Source organism: Saccoglossus kowalevskii, chromosome 11 (genome assembly GCF_978046115.1).
Source record: "Saccoglossus kowalevskii chromosome 11, keSacKowa6.1, whole genome shotgun sequence".
Lineage (NCBI taxonomy): Eukaryota > Metazoa > Hemichordata > Enteropneusta > Harrimaniidae > Saccoglossus > Saccoglossus kowalevskii.
In genome coordinates, this window is record NC_140651.1 from 17,722,010 (window position 1) to 17,742,074 (window position 20,065).

At 37.3% G+C, this 20,065-nt stretch overlaps 2 protein-coding genes across 2 annotated transcripts in view; one reads left to right on the forward strand and one right to left on the reverse strand.

Annotated features, from left to right (window-relative positions):
• LOC100369761 (serine-protein kinase ATM-like) overlaps positions 1 to 14,062 on the reverse strand; it is an 83,497-nt gene extending 69,435 nt beyond the window's left edge. The window contains exons 1-10 of the mRNA XM_085505233.1: positions 14,054 to 14,062; positions 12,987 to 13,161; positions 10,611 to 10,685; positions 9,895 to 10,059; positions 9,056 to 9,221; positions 8,596 to 8,758; positions 6,647 to 6,751; positions 2,018 to 2,085; positions 1,317 to 1,380; positions 621 to 778 (exon numbers count right to left, since the gene is read on the reverse strand). Coding sequence (XP_085361359.1) covers positions 621 to 778; positions 1,317 to 1,380; positions 2,018 to 2,085; positions 6,647 to 6,751; positions 8,596 to 8,758; positions 9,056 to 9,221; positions 9,895 to 10,059; positions 10,611 to 10,685; positions 12,987 to 13,161; positions 14,054 to 14,062 — 1,148 coding nt within the window. The remainder of the gene's footprint in view (positions 1 to 620; positions 779 to 1,316; positions 1,381 to 2,017; positions 2,086 to 6,646; positions 6,752 to 8,595; positions 8,759 to 9,055; positions 9,222 to 9,894; positions 10,060 to 10,610; positions 10,686 to 12,986; positions 13,162 to 14,053) is intronic.
• A 1,803-nt stretch (positions 14,063 to 15,865) lies between these two features.
• Positions 15,866 to 19,805, forward strand: LOC100369611 (c-Myc-binding protein-like). Its single transcript, XM_002733593.3, has 4 exons — positions 15,866 to 15,997; positions 16,409 to 16,530; positions 18,349 to 18,478; positions 19,494 to 19,805. The coding sequence occupies exons 1-4, from the start codon at positions 15,983 to 15,985 to the stop codon at positions 19,542 to 19,544; spliced, it is 318 nt and encodes a 105-aa protein (XP_002733639.1). The 5' UTR covers positions 15,866 to 15,982; the 3' UTR covers positions 19,545 to 19,805.
• The last annotated feature ends 260 nt before the right edge of the window (positions 19,806 to 20,065 follow it).

Below are 20,065 nucleotides of genomic sequence, written 5' to 3' on the forward strand. Positions count from 1 at the left end.
CTTTGAGGGAAAATCAAATTACGAAATTAGTTGAGTCGTCATTGATTTTCACAAGGAAGAAACAAAAATGATCACAACAAATATGCACATTTTATTACAATATTAATTACGTACCACCAGAATTTATGAAATTAAAAACATTTGAGTCTGTTGGAACACAGCCGAAGTCAAAATTGTCATATTATCTCCACTGACGAAGGTGTTGGATCGTACGCAAACTCTCGATGCTGTACTGTTACACACTTTAGATAAAAACATTGTTATATATTACACTAGTTGTATGTAAAGTATTTTAAGTTGTTTTTAATTTTGTGAACGAATAAGGGCATATATTAAATCAGGCATTAGATTTTTGTTTCACATTTTCAAACATAGTATATATATATTTTTCTTTTTAGTTTAGTTTTACAGCATTTTCAAACACCTGTAAACATTTGGGAAAATTATTTTAAAATTGTTGCGCTAAGTTTAAACACTATTACCCTGATGGCATTAAATACTACCAATGAACACAAATTACTATTGAAACTTTAAATTTAATTTTTATTTTATTTTCATAAAATTGACAAATTTAAAAAAAAAAATTAAATTTAGCATTCAGTAAATATAATGTTACTCACCATGGTATAGTTTCTGTCATGTGACCTTGCTGCGTGAGAGCGTCTCGTATCATTTCCCAACCAGATTCCAAGCGTCGTCTTTTACTCCTACTGCCAGGTTGGGTATTGACAAATGTCATTTGAGTAACTTCAATCTCAGTGGTTTTCTCAGAAAATATCTTTCAATATACAATATATCAAGGATTGATAAGATAAGGGTTCCCAACTGATGTGATATGTGGTGTGAGATCTCATTTGAAGTCACATGAATTTTGTTTGATAATCAAAAAACATTTCAAGAAATACTAAATGCAAATGAGTTTTGTGTGAAAAGTAGTTCTCCTCTCAACAACTCACAGCCATTGATTAAGTTCTGTGATGGATGTGTGGAAATAATCACAAAATATATAATGATATATATATATACCAAAATTGTGTACCCGTATCCGTAATATTCATCCTTGATGCTAATAATAATAATAATCCAGAATTGGCATAATAATTATATATACAGATCAATCAGGAACCAAATCCTGTTTTGAACAAACGTTTCAAAGAGGTACCAGATCACAAATTTGCATAGGAGCTAGAGGTTACATGGTACGTGATTAATCATAGCAGTGCAAGTTGATGAAAATACAACTATTAACACTATTGGTATCATTCATCCATCCCATTTAATGATACATTTAAAACAACAAACAAACATATCTTTACCTGATGGCAGACATCAGCTGCTAGGCTAACATAATTCTCCTTCAGAGTGGTTTCCCTAGAACTACTGGAACAACAAAAATCACAATTACAGCATTTAAATGGTTATATTTCAAATCATAATCATATTATTATTAGTAGTAGTAGTATAACAATAAATAATACTGCAGGCATGATACAAAGACAAATAAAAGTAAGTGCAATCATTATTCAATATAGAGGGCGCACTAAGAATTGACATGTCTTAGGGACGACGTCAAAAAATCGATGTCGGATAAAAAACTTAATTCCTTTAGTTTTTTTCCAAACCCCCCTACCCCCCACTGAAACTTAATTGATAAATATTGGTCATGGCGTCAGACTACATTCACCATTGAATACAAATTGATAATCGGACAGTAGTATTGCATAGCAGTTGGTTGTCGGGAGAATGTAAAAAGACTTTACAAATGCACCTCATTTGACGCACAGATTTACACTCGAACCAAACCATTTTTCTGTTTTTTTTCTCCCTTTTTTGTTATTTCTGTCCATGATTGGATAGAAAAAAACCCAACAACAAATACTCCAAGATTTTTTTGACTTCATTAAAAAATAAAATCGTTTTTGTAGGATGGAAACTTTTTGAGGTCAAAACCCCCCACCCCCAAACTAAAGGAAATAAGTTTTTTATCCGACATCGATCTTTTGACGTCGTCCCTTACCTCAACCTCCTTGCTCCAATCTGTTGTAAATCAGTGTAGATGGCAGCATATAGCTTTTTTAAATGGCTCTGTTTAACAAAATGAACAGTACAATATTCAGATTTTAGAGTAAAACTGTTTTGTAATTTTCAAAAGTAAAATATGAATACCTTGACTGGAGTCATCTCATGGTGTAGAGAAAAAGTAAAATGTAACAAGTATGATAAAGCGGGGGTGTCATCACCTGCGCATGCGTCAGATGGCCATAGCGTGTCATCGTTTACAAACAAGCATTTACCCATGAGCCTTTGCATTTTTAGCGTGTGTTGTTATCCTTGCTTGAGACACAATTCCTGCACGTGCACAGGTGACGACTCTCCTGCTTTAACTGAGACACTGCATGGCAAGTGTGTTAACTGAGACACTGCATGACAAGTGTGTTAACTGAGACACTGCATGGCAAGTGCGTTAACTGAGACACTGCATGACAAGTGTGTTAACTGAGACACTGCATGGCAAGTGCGTTAACTGAGACACTGCATGACAAGTGTGTTAACTGAGACACTGCATGACAAGTGTGTTAACTGAGACACTGCATGACAAGTGTGTTAACTGAGACACTGCATGACAAGTGTGTTAACTGAGACACTGCATGGCAAGTGCGTTAACTGAGACACTGCATGACAAGTGTGTTAACTGAGACACTGCATGACAAGTGTGTTAACTGAGACACTGCATGGCAAGTGCGTTAACTGAGACACTGCATGACAAGTGTGTTAACTGAGACACTGCATGACAAGTGTGTTAACTGAGACACTGCATGACAAGTGTGTTAACTGAGACACTGCATGACAAGTGTGTTAACTGAGACACTGCATGACAAGTGTGTTAACTGAGACACTGCATGACAAGTGTGTTAACTGAGACACTGCATGGCAAGTGCGTTAACTGAGACACTGCATGACAAGTGTGTTAACTGAGACACTGCATGGCAAGTGCGTTAACTGAGACACTGCATGACAAGTGCGTTAACTGAGACACTGCATGACAAGTGTGTTAACTGAGACACTGCATGACAAGTGTGTTGACTGAGACACTGCATGACAAGTGTGTTAACTGAGACACTGCATGGCAAGTGCGTTAACTGAGACACTGCATGACAAGTGTGTTAACTGAGACACTGCATGACAAGTGTGTTAACTGAGACACTGCATGACAAGTGTGTTGACTGAGACACTGCATGACAAGTGTGTTGACTGAGACACTGCATGGCAAGTGCGTTGACTGAGACACTGCATGACAAGTGTGTTAACTGAGACACTGCATGGCAAGTGCGTTAACTGAGACACTGCATGACAAGTGTGTTAACTGAGACACTGCATGACAAGTGTGTTAACTGAGACACTGCATGACAAGTGTGTTGACTGAGACACTGCATGACAAGTGTGTTGACTGAGACACTGCATGGCAAGTGCGTTGACTGAGACACTGCATGACAAGTGTGTTAACTGAGACACTGCATGGCAAGTGCGTTAACTGAGACACTGCATGACAAGTGTGTTAACTGAGACACTGCATGACAAGTGTGTTAACTAAGACACTGCATGACAAGTGTGTTGACTGAGACACTGCATGACAAGTGTGTTGACTGAGACACTGCATGACAAGTGTGTTAACTGAGACACTGCATGACAAGTGTGTTAACTGAGACACTGCATGACAAGTGTGTTGACTGAGACACTGCATGACAAGTGTGTTGACTGAGACACTGCATGACAAGTGTGTTGACTGAGACACTGCATGGCAAGTGCGTTGACTGAGACACTGCATGACAAGTGTGTTAACTGAGACACTGCATGGCAAGTGCGTTAACTGAGACACTGCATGACAAGTGTGTTAACTGAGACACTGCATGACAAGTGTGTTAACTGAGACACTGCATGACAAGTGTGTTAACTGAGACACTGCATGACAAGTGTGTTGACTGAGACACTGCATGACAAGTGTGTTGACTGAGACACTGCATGACAAGTGTGTTGACTGAGACACTGCATGACAAGTGTGTTAACTGAGACACTGCATGACAAGTGTGTTAACTGAGACACTGCATGACAAGTGTGTTGACTGAGACACTGCATGACAAGTGTGTTAACTGAGACACTGCATGACAAGTGTGTTAACTGAGACACTGCATGACAAGTGTGTTAACTGAGACACTGCATGACAAGTGTGTTGACTGAGACACTGCATGACAAGTGTGTCAACTGAGGCACTGCATGACAAGTGTGTCAACTGAGACACTGCATGACAAGTGTGTCAACTGAGACACTGCATGACAAGTGTGTCAACTGAGGCACTGCATGGCAAGTGTGTCAACTGAGACACTGCATGGCAAGTGTGTTAACTGAGACACTGCATGACAAGTGTGTCGACTGAGACACTGCATGACAAGTGTGTCAACTGAGGCACTGCATGACAAGTGTGTCAACTGAGACACTGCATGGCAAGTGTGTTGACTGAGACACTGCATGACAAGTGTGTTAACTGAGACACTGCATGACAAGTGTGTTAACTGAGACACTGCATGACAAGTGTTTGACTGAGACACTGCATGACAAGTGTGTCAACTGAGACACTGCATGGCAAGTGTGTCAACTGAGGCACAGCATGGCAAGTGTGTCAACTGAGACACTGCATGGCAAGTGTGTCAACTGAGACACTGCATGACAAGTGTGTCAACTGAGACACTGCATGACAAGTGTGTTAACTGAGACACTGCATGACAAGTGTGTTAACTCAGACACTGCATGACAAGTGTGTTAACTGAGACACTGCATGACAAGTGTGTTAACTGAGACACTGCATGACAAGTGTGTTATCTGAGACACTGCATGACAAGTGTGTTAACTGAGACACTGCATGGCAAGTGCATTAACTGAGACACTGCATGACAAGTGTGTTAACTGAGACACTGCATGACAAGTGTGTTAACTGAGACACTGCATGACAAGTGTGTTGACTGAGACACTGCATGACAAGTGTGTTGACTGAGACACTGCATGGCAAGTGCGTTGACTGAGACACTGCATGACAAGTGTGTTAACTGAGACACTGCATGACAAGTGTGTTAACTGAGACACTGCATGACAAGTGTGTTAACTAAGACACTGCATGACAAGTGTGTTAACTGAGACACTGCATGACAAGTGTGTTGGCTGAGACACTGCATGACAAGTGTGTTGACTGAGACACTGCATGACAAGTGTGTTAACTGAGACACTGCATGACAAGTGTGTTAACTGAGACACTGCATGACAAGTGTATTAACTGAGACACTGCATGACAAGTGTGTTGACTGAGACACTGCATGACAAGTGTGTTAACTGAGACACTGCATGACAAGTGTGTTAACTGAGACACTGCATGACAAGTGTGTTAACTGGGACACTGCATGACAAGTGTGTTAACTGAGACACTGCATGACAAGTGTGTTGACTGAGACACTGCATGACAAGTGTGTCAACTGAGACACTGCATGACAAGTGTGTCAACTGAGGCACTGCATGGCAAGTGTGTCAACTGAGACACTGCATGGCAAGAGTGTCAACTGAGACACTGCATGGCAAGTGTGTTGACTGAGACACTGCATGACAAGTGTGTTGACTGAGACACTGCATGACAAGTGTGTCAACTGAGGCACTGCATGACAAGTGTGTCAACTGAGACACTGCATGGCAAGTGTGTTGACTGAGACACTGCATGACAAGTGTGTTAACTGAGACACTGCATGACAAGTGTGTTGACTGAGACACTGCATGGCAAGTGTGTCAACTGAGGCACAGCATGGCAAGTGTGTCAACTGAGACACTGCATGGCAAGTGTGTCAACTGAGACACTGCATGACAAGTGTGTCAACTGAGACACTGCATGACAAGTGTGTCAACTAAGACACTGCATGACAAGTGTGTTAACTGAGACACTGCATGACAAGTGTGTTAACTGAGACACTGCATGACAAGTGTGTTAACTGAGACACTGCATGACAAGTGTGTTAACTGACACTGCATGGCAAGTGTGTTAACTGAGACACTGCATGACAAGTGTGTTGACTGAGACACTGCATGACAAATGTGTTGACTGAGACACTGCATGACAAGTGTGTTAACTGAGACACTGCATGACAAGTGTGTTAACTGAGACACTGCATGACAAGTGTGTTAACTGAGACACTGCATGACAAGTGTGTTAACTGAGACACTGCATGACAAGTGTGTTAACTGAGACACTGCATGACAAGTGTGTTAACTGAGACACTGCATGACAAGTGTGTTAACTAAGACACTGCATGACAAGTGTGTTAACTGAGACACTGCATGACAAGTGTGTTAACTGAGACACTGCATGACAAGTGTGTTGACTGAGACACTGCATGACAAGTGTGTTGACTGAGACACTGCATGACAAGTGTGTTGACTGAGACACTGCATGACAAGTGTGTTAACTGAGACACTGCATGACAAGTGTGTTAACTGAGACACTGCATGACAAGTGTGTTAACTGAGACACTGCATGACAAGTGTGTTAACTGAGACATTGCATGACAAGTGTTTTATTTAACTGAGACGTACAACAAGACTACATAATGCCTACCTTCCAAACTGTGAAGTCATGTGCGTATGCACCGTCTTTTTCCTGCTGAACACCATGTGGTTGATGTGCACACATCTGTAGTTGAAAAAATACAACTATCTCATCCTGAAATAAAGCATAATTATCACTCAAATTTGCTGCTACTGCTACAATGCATAACAGAAGGTTTATATAACACATGCACATTTCACCAAAGAGAGAACCATAAGGTACATGTAAATTAAAAATAGGAATTAAACACCATGGCTTAGAAATCATTCAAAATAGGAACTCTTTCATGTACCGTATTAGTAGCACATGTGCTTACGTAAATCACAGAGATGTGTCTATAGTAAAAAACATAGTTGAACTCTGGTGACCTTGCCCTTTGTTATATAATATAATTCCCTTTATCATAGTTTGTTTCAATATAAATATGCATTGTCATAATTAATTTTGAATACAAACAAGTTTTGGGGTTGAACCAACAGTAGGGAATCAGTCTACCGAATGTCCTTAAAAGATGTAAATATCTTACAAAAACATTGGTGCCTTATTTGTTTAATTATTTTAAGGAACATAATTTCCAGCTTTATTGAAAGTAATTGAGATATTTTAGAATAAAAACAAATGTCTCATTCCAAAAAAAAGTGCTGCATTTAGATGTGAATAGATTCATAAAACATGCAAGATAACAGAAAAATTTAGCTGGCTTTAGTCCAAGTATTTTGTACAGGTGTCTGTCAAAAATGAATGATTCACTGAGACAAATATGAACTGCCTCATTGTGTGACTACTGTATTATGTGAAAAGTAAAAAAAAACCACCCTTTATGAATAGCTATCATGTTGCAAGCTCTGCTTTGTATGCAAATCAACTTAAACAGTTGGTGTCCAGTGGAGGGAGAAGTCAACAGTACTGTTGCCTCCTGAGAAACTACATCTTCAAACACTGCAATCTCTGAAGTGCGTTTTTAAACTAGTATTATAAAAACTCTATCATTCTGTTCTAATAGCTGAAACATATTCCTGTGAGTTTTCATTTGTCGAATGAACTGTTTGTCAAATACAGAATACAAATATTTTAGAATAATTTTCTTTTTAAAATGTGGATAAAATGTTTTGCTTTTAATGTATTTTTTATGTATTGTTTTTGATTTGATAACTTTGAACTAAACAGATTTTCTATTAGCTTCAGATCTTAATCAAAGTTAGGCACCCAGTTCATAGGAGTGCTTATATTGATTTTCTGACATCTTGTTTTCTGTAAAGATTTTATTGGTAGGTTTGCAAATGTGTATCAGACTGTGCAATCTCTCCATGAGTTGGTTTTGAAACCCAGTATGGGATTCTGAGATACATTACCAAGGATATTATTACAAGATAAATCATTTGCTTCTTTGAACACATACAACAATGCATATTTCCACTGAGATCAGTGACCTTTGATGTGTATCACCAGTGATCAGTCAAGTAGAAACAGTCAAAATATTTTATCAGATTTTCTCAATTTTTGCATGATATTTTCATACAGGACATCTGTTGTTCAAACTCAGGGAAGACTTTATACTGATGAATAAGGTGACCAAGTTTGATAAAGTTTGGAATAGAATTAGTAAAGTTATTATGCACACAATAACAATTATTAACGACGACGACGACGACGACAACGACAACAACAACAACAACGACAACGCCGGACAAAATTTTTCCCTTAATATACCTTTCCCTTCCATCTTTGATGGTACGGGCAAGGTAAAAAAAAAATATTTTAATGATTCAGTATTTAACAAATGCGACTTTTGGTTTATTTTCTACTAAAGATGTGTGCTTTCAATAGAGCAAACATGGAAATGGGTATTGTCTACCAGATGCCAGTTTCTTACTAAATGCAAATTTATGAAATCCTGATCTAGGTTAAACTGGGTCACTGTCACTTACCAGGTGTTAATACATTGTAACAGTGCTTACCTTTAAATCTGGTGAAGGTCTCTGACTCCATAAAAACAGCAATGTGGGTAATACATCTTCACCAAGTTTACAAATTAGTCTTCTACAATTTATTGCAACTGATTGGCAGAAACTATTCATAGCTGTGATAATATTGACCAACACTATACTACTCTTCTCATTTCTACAAATACACATCAAAATAAAACATATTTTAGTCAAATTATTTTATTTTTTTGCAATAATTCAAGAGAAGATGATCCAAAGCTAAACCATTGCTATAGCAGTGTTTGAACCTACTGCCCAACCATTACTGTTGGACGCCCAAACAAAGAGAAACAGAAATCATTCAGATTGTTGTGGTCATTTTCTACTTCAACTAAATAAAGTTACTTTTCAAGGCCTTCAAGTTTACTAGAAGGTGGCACAACTTTTCAACTTAGCAACACGAGAGGGCGATATGACATAAATTGACACTTACCTAAAATGTTTGGTTATTTCAGTAAAAAAATCAAAAAGTCTTCTATTTTGTACATTGCACTGTGTCGTAGCACCACAAATTAAAACGTATATAATTTGAGATAGCGTATCTCTGTTAAAACCACCTGCATATTCCAGTATAGTATGGCAGTACATTGATAATAAACCTGTAACATTAAGTCAACATGTCAAATTATTCATAGCTCTATTCAATTGAAAATTAGATAATAAATTATTCAGATAAGATAAATAGCCTCCGCTTTCTAAGAGAACTCTTGATACAAATGAGATTAGTGTAGTTGAAACGCCAACATGGCAAGGCTGTTTCCAGCAATCAGATCGCAAGATTCACAATCTATCTTTTCTGTATAGATTCTATAACCTCAGCCATAATGATTGACAGATGGATGCTAGACAAAGATTTGAGGTTAACAGAATCCAACACCATCAAGAACAGTGGATTTTCACATGTGCCATAAACTCTTTTTCTTTCATTTTTTCAATGTTTTTGCAGAAACCCCCCCCCCCCCCAAAAAAACAAAAAAAACAAACAAACTGTGAGCATCCACTTTGAACTTAGGCATTACCTGACCAGAGAATTTGTTGTTCTTGTTTAACTACCACACTGGTCTGACACCGCCACACATAATATCCTGACTTTATACAATATAATAAATTTCCAGATTGGACACAAATTTACCATAACTCACTAATTGATTATGTGGTAACAGAGTGGTTACAAACTAAACATAAGATTGGATTTTATAAACCAAAGTACCAGGAAGTACCAGGAAGTACCAAGATGTATGACCTCTTGGGGTCAAGGCAGATTTCACTTACCCATCCATGTTTTCTGACTCATATCACACCAGTATTTCTTACTTCCCAAGACATCCTTCAGTAATACATTACTATAATCAACACCAAATGCTTCACATGTAAAATCATCATTCATAGTAGTTTTAATATGTACAATGATGTCATTGCATTTGAGTCTTTCTCCTCCTGTAAAAACAATACATGTAGATCGACTTGTTGTAATCACACAAGACAAACCAGTTTCCTTCCCAGGATACAAACAGCATGGTGGTACCACCACAGTGCTTTTTTTTACTGCAACACAGGTCTGATACTACTTACTGTCATTATCCTGACTGCAAGGAGGTGGTATGAACAGCAAAGTTGACAGTCAAACCAACATTGTTAGCATAAACAGGAAACCAGGAAAAAGATACAGAATAAGATATCTCGAGATTATTGCATACTTATGCACTCAGCCATTATGGGATCACATCAACCTCTGCTCTGCTTTAAAGCGCCATAGTGCATACTTTTAGATATTCTCGAATCTCAAAGGCCACCAAACAAAATGTTATGAATTTCATCAGTCAATCTACTAGACTCAGTCTGCACCTACAGGTTTGGGTTGATCAAATACTGTGAATGCAATTATGGTTTTATATGCTTTTCCAGCAGATCAAATATGATAGATATGAAAACTGAGTGTTATGCCATTGTCAAGATGGTACGATAAATGATTAAAATAATAGACATACGTTTATTGGCAATTCGTATTGTCCATTTAAATAGTGTGCTGATTTCTTGTTTTCGTCTGATAACTGTTGCACTTGCTATAAAATAAATAAAAAAGTAACATACAGTAAAACTATTGTTTTATCAGACAGTTATTCACTAGGAACATTTAATCGATATAAGTGTTTTGATCCCATGTGCAGAAGCAATAGTACTGCCATTACCTTAGAAACTTAACCTTTCCACCACCAGACTTTCTTGCCCAAATTTTTCTGCACTTTTTGCTTATATCCCACAATATTTCTGGAAATGAACCCTAATTTTGGAGCCAACAGACAAAATTCAAGTCAATATTTGTTTTTTACGCCAAAAATTTAACTATTTTTGTCCCAATCTCCTGGCACAAAGTGCAGACTATAAACGGGACTATTTTGTGAATTTATGATGAGAAGAGGAAACTGGTGATGAAGAGGTTAAGTACACTGGTTAAAAATGTTCCAATTTCATCTACGTAAGGGAGGGGGTTGATTTTGCCAAGTAAATGTTTGGTATAGTTCATCAGAATGCCAGGAACCAGAGAATACAGTGAACAAATTGCACAAGCTAGAATCACCACCACCCAGAAACCCCCCACCCCCACCCCACCCCCTTTCTTGCTGGAAAACTGACTGATCAGAATGCCAGGAACCAGAGAATACAGTTAACAAATTGCACAAGCTAGAATCACCACCACCCAGAACCCCCCCCCCACCCCCACCCCCCCCCCCCCACCCCCTTCTTGCTGGAAAACTGACTGATCAGAATGCCAGGAACCAGAGAATACAGTTAACAAATTGCACAAGCTAGAATCACCACCACCCAGAAACCTCCCACCACCACCACCACCACCACCACCACCACCACCACCACCACCCTTTCTTGCTGGAAAACTGACTGATCAGAATGCCAGGAACGAGAGAATACAGTGAACAAATTGCACAAGCTAGAATCACCACCACCCAGAACCCCCCACCACCCTTTCTTGCTGGAAAACTGACTGATCAGAATGCCAGGAACCAGAGAATACAGTGAACAAATTGCACAAGCTAGAATCACCACCACCCAGAACCCCCCACCATCCTTTCTTGCTGGAAAACTGACTGATCAGAATGCCAGGAACGAGAGAATACAGTGAACAAATTGCACAAGCTAGAATCACCACCACCCAGAACCCCCCACCACCCTTTCTTGCTGGAAAACTGACTGATCAGAATGCCAGGAACCAGAGAATACAGTGAACAAATTGCACAAGCTAGAATCACCACCACCCAGAACCCCCCCCCCCACACACACACACACACACCACCCTTTCTTGCTGGAAAACTGACTGATCAGAATGCCAGGAACGGGAGAATACAGTGAAAAAATTGCACAAGCTAGAATCACCACCACCCAGAACCCCCCACCACCCTTTCTTGCTGGAAAACTGACTGATCAGAATGCCAGGAACCAGAGAATACAGTGAACAAATTGCACAAGCTAGAATCACCACCACCCAGAACCCCCCACCACCCTTTCTTGCTGGAAAACTGACTGATCAGAATGCCAGGAACGGGAGAATACAGTGAAAAAATTGCACAAGCTAGAATCACCACAACCCAGAACCCCCCACCACCCTTTTTTGCTGGAATACTGACTGATCAGAATGCCAGGAACCAGAGAATACAGTGAACAAATTGCACAAGCTAGAATCACCACCACCCAGAACCCCCCACCACCCTTTCTTGCTGGAAAACTGACTGATAGCGCTTTAACTCAAAACTTGTCTATTCAGGAATTTATATATATCTGTATTTATAGATCTGAAACAATTTGGAATTTAGGAATTGACAATGTTATTAATACCACAAAATTGTGTGGATGACACAGATTATATTCCATCTCTCTGTGTCCTATATGGTTATGCAATCAAGTACATCTATACAGGTATAACTCATCTAATTATTCCTGCAGGACAGAGACATTTTGGAACTGACAAATCTGTGTGAATCCATGTACATTGGAATACTATAATAGACAAGCTGGAAGTCATTTAAAAATTGAACGTTAAGTTCATATCCTATAAATTCATGCAAATTCAGAGTTTTCAATACTTTAAATATGTGTTAATGCTAAGGTTAGATTTATTTTCATTGTTTGTTTGTTTTTCTGATTAAATGGAATAATAATGTTGGCGTTTCTAAATTGAGAATACTAATGTATGAATCCCTGAAGCCCAAATCATAGTACATTCAAGGCACCATATTTTAAATGCCTAGTTAGCCTAAGTGCCTAGTTAGCCTAAGTTCCTTTTACCCTTGGAACATGTACGACATACTAGACCAACATGTCTACAGTAGGAAATAAGAATCACATTTCACCTCCTTTGGCTTTCCTCAGCACGTCAATTTCTTTGTCAATGAAATTCCGCACAGCCTTGAAGACATGGTCCCATGTGAAGAGTCTACCACTTCGATTATTTTGGTCAGAATTGCTATCCAGACACTGTATAACTTTAGACTGGGTTAGAATTCGCTTGAAATTTTCAGCTTGTCTCTGTAAAAAAAAATAACATGATCAATTAAATTAAGGCAATGGCTTTTGTGGTCTCTTTGTATGAATTTGGAACTGGTTTGCTTTATGTGTTTCAAGGAGGACTGAAACAGTTGAACCAGTGTTTTACACTAGACAGAAATATTTATAGAAACCATGATTTGACAGGCTATCAAACTCAGTAAACTGGCTTGAGTGCAATAGATGACTACATCTCCAATCTAAAGCAATCTAATGCAATGGCATCAAGTGTTTTTCTAGATCACTGGTGAATAAAGAATAAATTACGTATATTCTTGATGGAAACTAATACACTGGTGTTTAGATGTTGATAACAGCTGGCTGTCAATCAAACGAAACAACTTTGAATAAAATTACCAGCTATTTTTTTTGTATTTTAACAGTAAAATAGAAAAAATATATATCCTCGGGGTGGACATCCGGGCATTTTCTACCGCCTGGCAACCCTCGCGGTGAAAACAAAGACCAAAAACTCGCAGAAAACGGTACTTTGCGATGGTTGTTGAGAGTCCCCTGAACAGTGTAATAAGATGAGCCCTACGTGTGTAACATATATGAATTTGGTTGTTCATGATTACTTCAAAGTTGCGTTTGTGTTGTTTTCTCGAGTTTTCACCGGCTCCACCGGCGTTCCACAGCAGCGCGCACAAAGCCCATATAAATACGTGGTACAGTGGTGCGCGTCTTAGCAACGTAGAACGTCCGTGACGAAGCTCCGCCCCCGAGGATAGATGTAAGGGCTCAAAATTAACAAATTTGTTTGAAATTCAATTAGGGTAATAGTTTTAAGAGCTGGTGGTTCCACACTTGCAGCCATGCAGAAAAAAAATTCATCCCAGTAATAAGAAATATAAAGGAATACAATTTATCCAACCTGGCTCATAGTTCAGCTTCTCATACATATGACGTATCGTCATTGTTCTACATATAAGTATATTAATAAAAGAGAAAGAAAATTTAGAAATTTGCCCACCATCTATTTTGTTAAATTTCTGCCCATTGATGATGTGGATTTGACAAGTATTAAACATGTGCAAAAGACCATAATTAAGAAGAGGCTGCTGAGATCTTGTTGAGATGGAGAAAGCCAAGCAACTTGTTTTTGCCCCCCAAATAAGGTTATATTCTCATAACTGTCTCTGAACTCTGAACTCTGAATAAGATCTTGATGACCATTTTAGAATATGCTCTATTAATTTACTCAGTAATTTACTCAGTAAGTTTTCAAATTCTATTGAAGTGGATCTGGTTTTCCAAAATTTTTCACAAATTTGGTCAACCATTATGTCATAATTTTCTGATTCTATTTTTTTTAATAATACCATTGGCAAGATAATTAAACTTACCTTTCTTTCAGTTGCCTTGTCTGTATTCAATGATCCACAGCAAGAAATCAACTCAGTGAGAAGTTCATTCATATTAAAACTTAAATCTGTACATTTGAATGATATAGTCACCAAATATGTCTTTCATTGAATCACTAATATTTCATCTGAAATGAGAAAATTTATTGGTATTAACAGAGCACTGATCACACAAAAAGAATTGATTGAAAAGTCAACAACAAATGTTATAAACCATTGTCTTAGCAAGTAGTGGCAGAGAAAGTTTAAAGTTTGACATTATTAGAAAACTGATAATACTTTAATTTAATGAAGCATAAATGAATATACAACTTTGAATTTATATATACAAATGTATATATGAGTACTAGTATTTTGGTAGAGTGAGTTGATGGCTTGACAGATGAAAACTAATCTGTGACTTGTGGTGAAGTCATGATTATCGACAGATCTGAATTTCACTTATACTGATATTAAATATAGTATAGTCAATATAATTTCATGAAAAGGACATTAAATTTATAAGAAATCAGAGTGACTGTGTTTGTTTCTGTAAGTTTTGTTCAGTATAGTAGTTATTGTGCACAATATTCTTGATCTTGTCTCGCGATCATAGACAGCATCTAGTCAGGTGATAAATTTATAATCCCAGGATATTTTTCTCCAATTTTGATTTCAACAAACACTAATATTTTTGATAGAATGACAAGTGAGAGATAGGAGCAAACCCAGTTAAGCTCATGATCGTCCGCTACCATCATCGTTTTGCGGCGTTCTGGGTCTGAATAGGTCCTATGGTTCGTCAGTCGTTCCAAAAGAATCGGCCTATCTGGACCCAAGCGCCGCTAAAACCTGCACGGATAGACTTCTTCATCGTGCAATGACATGGGGCAATGGTGCTGGGACTGGGAACGATCAGCGTGATTTCTGCTGACCAAGCGTTAATCGAAAATGCGTGTGATACCATAACAGTTCTAGATAATTCGACCCAGTGAGCGGTTTGATTATAATTTGTTCATCGCGAATCGCACTTACCTAGATGTCCTTTCATTTCATTTAGTCGGACGATTTTGGTTTCGCAGATTGTTTTTTCTCAACTTACCCGCGATAAACTTTGACCTACCCACAATGCTTTCCATGGGTCAAACTTTTCAACCTCGTACAAAGCTATACTAACACAACAGGATTGTGTCAAACAAATTTGTTTAGTATTCATTTAGCATAACATTAAACAGATATTTTTTAATTTAAAAAATAGATTATGAGTCACAATTTAGACAACATATTTTTTTCATCAAAAGAAATTGATCACTAAGAAATTGTCGGGCCTGCATCTGTGCGCAACTATATTGCGCATCTAGCAACATCGCCATTTTGTTTTCAAATTTAGCTACTGTGAGCGAAACATAAACTTTGGAGCTGACAGTGATACTTATTATTGTCCAATAACACCTGAAAAAATGACGACTTACAGGGTGAGTATGTGGTACTAACATTCCGGCATGGTCACCGATATTTCTAGGGCTCTTATTTTCCAATGGGTTCACCAATATTTGCTGGTACTTGGCAAATAGAAAATATTTCTTTCCGGCTCAAAGTATAGGACAGCGACTAGAATCACTTATAAGAGGCAGTCTCCCGTCAGACAGTTCTCAAAATATTTATCTACATATGTTTTAGAATATATATTCCACGGAATCCCCGACAGCGATTATTGAGCTAAGTGGGTTTGTTGTTGTGTCAATTTCATTGAATCATGGAGGTAAAAATCTATTTTTACCCCAATTATTGACGTCATTAAAATGACACAGTAAAAATTAAGATACCATTTTATCTTGGTGAATGATGTATATAATTGTTTTACTGTGTATTTTATTAATTTTTAGGCCGCTGACTCGAAGCGTGAAGAGTTCAGGAAATACCTAGAAAAGGCCGGTGTGTTGGACACCTTGACTAAAGTTCTTGTTGCACTTTATGAAGAACCAGAGAAGCCAAACAACGCACTAGAGTATCCTTTTGAATTTTAGTTAAGTTGTAGATTGTCCCATGGAATCAAACCATGGGTTCAAGATAAATCGAAACAGTATTGTACAAGTAGGAATCTTAATAGTTTGTAAATTATATACATAGTCTTTCAAACAACATGTTTAGTCATGTTTTTATAATCCTCTGTGTGACTAAAGGGTTTATGAAGTACTGTAGAACTAAAATTGGCATTCCAGCTCAGCAGCCAATCAGCGACGGCCTAACGCTTAGATGACAATTTCGGTTTCAAATACCACGGCTTAGTGTTCTAGGTTCCTTCGCGTAATTAGGTGTTTGTATGCAAGGGATTTTTCCACACAAAAACGACGAATTAGGCCGAATTTTGTTATCGGTTGGCTTAATATAACCCCAACAGGCCGTATTTTTGTGAATGATTGGTATTTTTGTCCTGATTTGTAGGAATCTGAAAAACGCGTTTCACAACTTGTCTCTTATTTAGTTTTATGCGTCATTCAAGATGGCGGCCCCCATATAGTAAATATCGTATTTATTTTATTATCACGTGTGACTGTGTGTAGAACACATTGAAATACCTGCATGCAATTTTAGCGGATTCGACTCTAGGCATGAATTAACAGAATCTTAATTTAGCTAAAGTGTTGACTATCTCCCTGTGAGAATATACTTACTATTAAATTAGCTGCATTTTGAATTAGCAAAATTACAGATTAGCTAAAATAACATGCTAGCTAAAAAGACGTGTTTTACAGTAATTCAAAGGCATTTCTACAAAATTAAATTCTTGCAACAAATACAGAATGATGACCAGTCATTGTGAATAAATTTATGTTGAAAGTTCATTGCCACCATACGTGGATGCAATGAATGACCTGATGTGTGAATTCTCGTCTTTGATTGGATAACTGCGTATTATAATTGCCAGATTGATGAAACTCTCACTTGCATAATTTATTAATTTCTTATTAAAATCTAAATTAACTTGTATTATATTTTTGAGAGTCTGTCTTTATTTGCAACTAGGATGTCATAGCTCCATCAGAGTGAAACTCACTAAACCTGCCAATGCTAGATCACATCATGGCATATATTATGTTGTCTGTTTTTAATCATTTTCATTTTTATGCTATTCACGATCTTGAAAAATTATTTTTACTACTGCGAATTAAGAAAGTTCTCCGATATACAGTATACAAACCAATATGTATTTGTTGCGTCACTCATGAAGCTAGTAAATTCGTTGATGAATTATTAAGTTTCAAGAAAAAGAATGTTGGATATTTAACAGTTGCTTGGATTTCTTTCTAATCCAATGTTTGTACGTTGTATACTTGTATTTGTTCTGTGTACACCTGTGTAGGATACTATTTATAGTTCATCATTCTGCTATACATGCAATGCATGTTTTCTAAATTAAATATGTAAGCAAGAGATGCTGGTGGTCATAATGAAGGAGAGGTCATTTTATTTTGTTGACAAATATTAAAATGCTACTCGAGTTAAACCTTTCATGTATGACTGTGTGTATTTTGTTGCGGTTGATGGTGTAAAGGTGTAAAATTATTCAAAACAGATATGAAGAGCTTACATCAATGGATCAAGAAATGACAATTGCTACAATAACTAAAATTGCAGTCTCTATCAATATCTGACCTTGTTTATGCTCAGTGCTTGTGTGGAATACATGTATATTTAATTTATTCTGGCACACATGTAGTCCGTAGTTATTACACATACATATAAGTGATTCTCTGTGACTGTGTATCAATTACTCTTCTTTGTCAATTGTGTTGTGTTACTTTCTTTAACTAAGAACTTACAGCTTTTTAAAACAAAATCTTGGAACTGGTGGTCCAGACACAGCAGATGTTGAAGCCCTGCGCCTAGAAGTGACTGAACTCAGACAAAAAATTGAGCAACTCAACGAAGAAAACAGTGAACTGAAATCAAAGGTATAAATAATTTGTTCTTGCAAAAATCATTTTTTATTCTATTTCAGTGTTTTTGTAATCACTGTTTTGTGTTGGTACTGCCTATTGCTATTCTGAGTTTGTGCATTGATTGGCCTACAAGTCACAGCACTGTTGAAAGGGGTAAAAAAATGTGGTAGTCTTGTGGACTGGTTTAATGTTTGTTTAGTAGACTATTAGTACAGTATAACTACAAAGCAAACTACATAATTTCAACTCGTTCATGATTGACTTGTTAACTTGACATGTATCATCATGGTTTATAACATGGCGTCAACAAAATTAAAAAAATATTTTCACTGACTTGATTGATCACGAAAAGCTTATTTGTAGTATGTCACTGGAGGAAGAGGGCAGCCGTTGTATGGATTATTTGTTCAACTCATTTAGTTAATTATGCTATGTGTAATTTTAAATTATTTTTAGCACAAGATTCTGTCACTGTTAAAAATGTGATGGTTGTATGTGTATGTCGATAAATACATGAAGATCATGAAAGCGCTTAAATATTCATCTAAGACGTAACAATTATTTGAATAATGCAGAGAAAATATGCAATATGCGTCCTAAAAATGTACACAAAATCAAATTCATACATCGAATTGATATCTGTTCAAATGCATTCAAGCACAAAAAATGGGTGTATAATCATAATTATCGTGATTTGGCTGCATATTAAGCAACTAATAACTACCTGGCTTTTGGAACACATTTAATAAAATAAAAAACGCTCCATAACATTCACCTTTGTTCCGTTTCAAAACAAAGGCAGTATAACAATATATCTCATAACAAGTTATTTGATGACAGTTCAATATGGTGCCAAAATAAACACATCTTTTGTCATGTTTACATTCATGGCATGTGGAAATAAAACCTAAATTACATCTGTTTGGACCCCAGCATGTTTAGGACGTGCTGTTATCAAGCTTTGTCAAGATATCTGTATATATTCATAACAAATGTTTAATCTTTGTTTCTATTGCTTTGATTACAGTTGTTACAGTATGAACCATCAGCAGAAGGTGAACAACCAGCTGAGAGTTAAGATGTATTATATCAGTTCTCATGGGTGTACCAACTACCTGCACATATTAGCAAATACCCGGCTCTCTGTACACTTGATATTGTGGTCTTGCCAGTTTTCAGTCTCTTTGGCATTATCTACAATAATGAATGTGCATTGAAACCCATTCATTCAAGCTTGTAACATATGATCTACTGTACCCATGTAGTAAAACCGCAAAGATTTTCTTTATTTTTATTTTCACATTATGGTATCTATTTAAAGTATTTGAAAGCAATCAGAGTTTGATAACATTGTGATATGGTATTTTTGTTTAACCCTTGCGTCCGTTTGACCACTACTGGCACATTTTATAGTAATGTGGCCAAAATTGAAACACTGCTTTGCCTTGAATCTTTGTCCATGGATTGCATCAACTACAAATATCAAAATATTTTCATTTTGGAATGCATTAGTGGGGTGGGGTCACATCTGTGAAAAATATGCATGAATTCCACTGCATATTCACATACAATTCTCTGAATTGCATTTCCCGTTTCGGA